This window comes from Anopheles darlingi, chromosome 2, assembly GCF_943734745.1.
Source record: "Anopheles darlingi chromosome 2, idAnoDarlMG_H_01, whole genome shotgun sequence".
NCBI classification, from domain to species: Eukaryota; Metazoa; Arthropoda; class Insecta; order Diptera; family Culicidae; genus Anopheles; species Anopheles darlingi.
The window spans coordinates 50,589,245-50,591,902 of NC_064874.1; the positions used below are offsets into that span (position 1 = coordinate 50,589,245).

Here is a 2,658-nt window from a genome sequence, read left to right on the forward strand (position 1 = left end):
TTAAATATTATCTTTGAGTAGAAAGTATAGTAAATTCAGTTTCAAAAACAGCAAGACCACGATCGCGCACAAGCACGATGTTCTAAAGTGACGACACCAGCTGTCGCTTCCTTCCTTCCTGACGATTAGAACAGGCGAAATAGCTCAAACTGTTCTAAAACATCCCACCAATCGGCTCACCGGTGAGGATCAGCCCTTTTTTCCAGGATCGGACCGCGGCCGTGGTAGAACAGCTGTAGACCCTTTTTTTTTGGGGGGTGGGAAGCAAGAGAGCGAGAAGAAGAACAAAACTCCTCCTCGAATGCGCCTCTGGGTCCATTCTGGCGAATCAGAATCTTTCTATTGTACAATTCTTAGACACACACACTCACATGCGCGCGCACACTCGATCGAGGGATGGAATGGAAGAAACAGCGAAGAAAACCCATTCAAGGAGGATCTCAGGGAGGCTGGATATCCCGAAAGTTCGTCCCGTTGAGGAGCCAGCCCGCGCCCGTGGCTAGAGCGAGAGGGAAATGGAGGAAAAGATTCTAATTCTAAATCCGGTGTGCCATCGAGGGCCTGCGGGAGAAAAAGAAAGGTTCCGGCCCGATCGGGTGCCCGATCGCCTCCTTTGGCCAGCAGCAGCCGCAGCAGCCTTCTCCTGTGTGCAGTGATCGCAGCAGCAGCGGCAGCAGCAGCAGCTGGTATAGCCAGTTCAATCGTTCTTCTCGTTCGCACCCTCGGTCCGGAACGCAAGATCTCGCTTGTTCCTATCTGTCTCCGGGGCTACCTGCGGACGCGCTTTCTCGCTTCCCCGTTTGGGCGCGGATGCGGACGCGGGAATGGTTCTTTCTTTTCCCTGAGACCCGAGGGGTGGCAGCGTTTTCCAGCAGCAGCGAAGGCAGCGAAGGTTGCTGCTGTGGCGACGGCGGCGGTGGCGGCGGCGACGACGGTGGCGGCGTGCGCCGCTTCGAGCAGGAAAATCGCATCGAGACGAGCTCGATTTAAGAGCTTCGGTCGCGGTGCTGGAGTTCAGAACAACGTGGTCAGCCGAGTGAGCAACATCCGAGAGTTTTACCCCCGGAGACGCAGACACAGCGCGAACACAGACGCAGGCGACGACGACGACGACGAAGAGTGTCTCTCTTTTCGAGCACCGATCCGCCGATCCGATCGCTTTACCGCCAGCAGCAACCTACTCGAGCACTCTCCACTCGATCGTGCGTGCGTTTGATCGTGTGCTCTTCGGTTTTTGTTTCGAGCACCCGAGCGCGATCGTTGACTCAGATTACCCCCGGTGTGGTTGTGGCGCTCGATCGCGTGGTAGTAGATCGCCCGCCCAGTCTCGGTCTCGGGCCTCTCGTTAACGCGTGTTCACCCTATCCTGTTCAGTACGATCCCAACCCCGTTGCTCACAGTTCTAAGATGGAGATCCTCGACCCAACCGGTTACTACTAGACGGCGGCTAGACGTCGGACGTGTGCGCCCGTGAACTCCGCAAAAGTGATAAAGCGCCGTGGCAAGTGATAAACAGCGCAACGAACGAACGAACGAACTGTCGCCAAAAAAAACAGTGAACAATTTAGCCAGCTTGTCGAGTGTCTTCGAGACTGAGTTTCGGTGTGTTTGCCATTCATTAACCGTCCCTACCGTTCAAAATGGCCCTCAAGCTGGATCCAACTGGACACTACTAGGGAAGCGGAACGATCAGCCATATCTGCCGTCGAATCGTCGATTGCAACACACCGCGTGCAGACGTGTCTAATTTGGTGGACCCCCAAGCGGCCTCGGGAAGGAAGGAAGTTCAAAGAAAAACTCAGCAAAGATGGCACGCAAGCTGGATCCGACCGGTCACTACTGACGGAGGTGCTGACGACCCCTCGATCTGCGGGAGCAACGATCGCCGCCTTCTGAACGATCGCGCACTCACGAATCTTCCCAGCTGGAACGCGAAGCGAAAACTCTCGGAACTTCCACAACTGACGTCGCTCCCCCAGCGACCAGCGATCTTCGTCGTTCTCCACATCATCACCACCACCATCATCATCATCATCATCATCATGACGCTAGAAATTTTGGATCCCACTGGTTACTACTAGAGGTCTGGAAGGAGAGGAAGGAAGGAAGGAAGGTAGGAAAGGAGGAAAGGAAGTGATCCCATTCCCAAACGCACCGCCGCACCGAAGCAGGCCGTGCACGAGCAGCCGTGTGAACAGCTGATTCGTCGGGAGCCGCGACAAGAAAAGGCGCATTACAAAAAAAAAAAGATGGAACGCAAACTAGATCCCACCGGTATGTACCGGCGTCCTGGCAACGCATCGAGCTACCAGCGCTCGCCGTACCACCACCATCAACAACAGTTCCAAAACCACCAACGGATGCCGCACCAGCACCACCAGCAGCAACAGCAACAACAAGTGAAGTGCCATTATCTGGACCCGACCGGGCTCTACTGAGCGGGCGAGCCGGCCCCTCGAACCCAGCAGCGCAATGTGATACTTTCTACTGACCAGAGATCCAGAGATACTACCCCCTCCGTCCCTGCTGTCCCCGCTGTCACACCATGGACCCCTATTGGCACCCTCTCCAGCCTGCCTCTCTCTGTATCCCGGGCAACCAAACTCAACACCAAGCTGCTGCCAAGTGCTAGTGCGTCCATCTGCCGGCAGGATGGTC

At 55.7% G+C, this 2,658-nt stretch overlaps 1 protein-coding gene across 1 annotated transcript in view; it reads left to right on the forward strand.

The window, feature by feature from the left end:
• Nucleotides 1-1,029: 1,029 nt before the first annotated feature.
• LOC125947881 (ell-associated factor Eaf-like) overlaps nucleotides 1,030-2,658 on the forward strand; it is a 2,874-nt gene continuing 1,245 nt past the window's right edge. The window contains exon 1 of the mRNA XM_049673352.1: nucleotides 1,030-2,658. This exon is cut by the window's right edge and continues 1,245 nt beyond it. Within this exon, the coding sequence (XP_049529309.1) occupies nucleotides 2,250-2,438 (189 nt within the window). The 5' untranslated portion in view covers nucleotides 1,030-2,249 and the 3' untranslated portion in view covers nucleotides 2,439-2,658.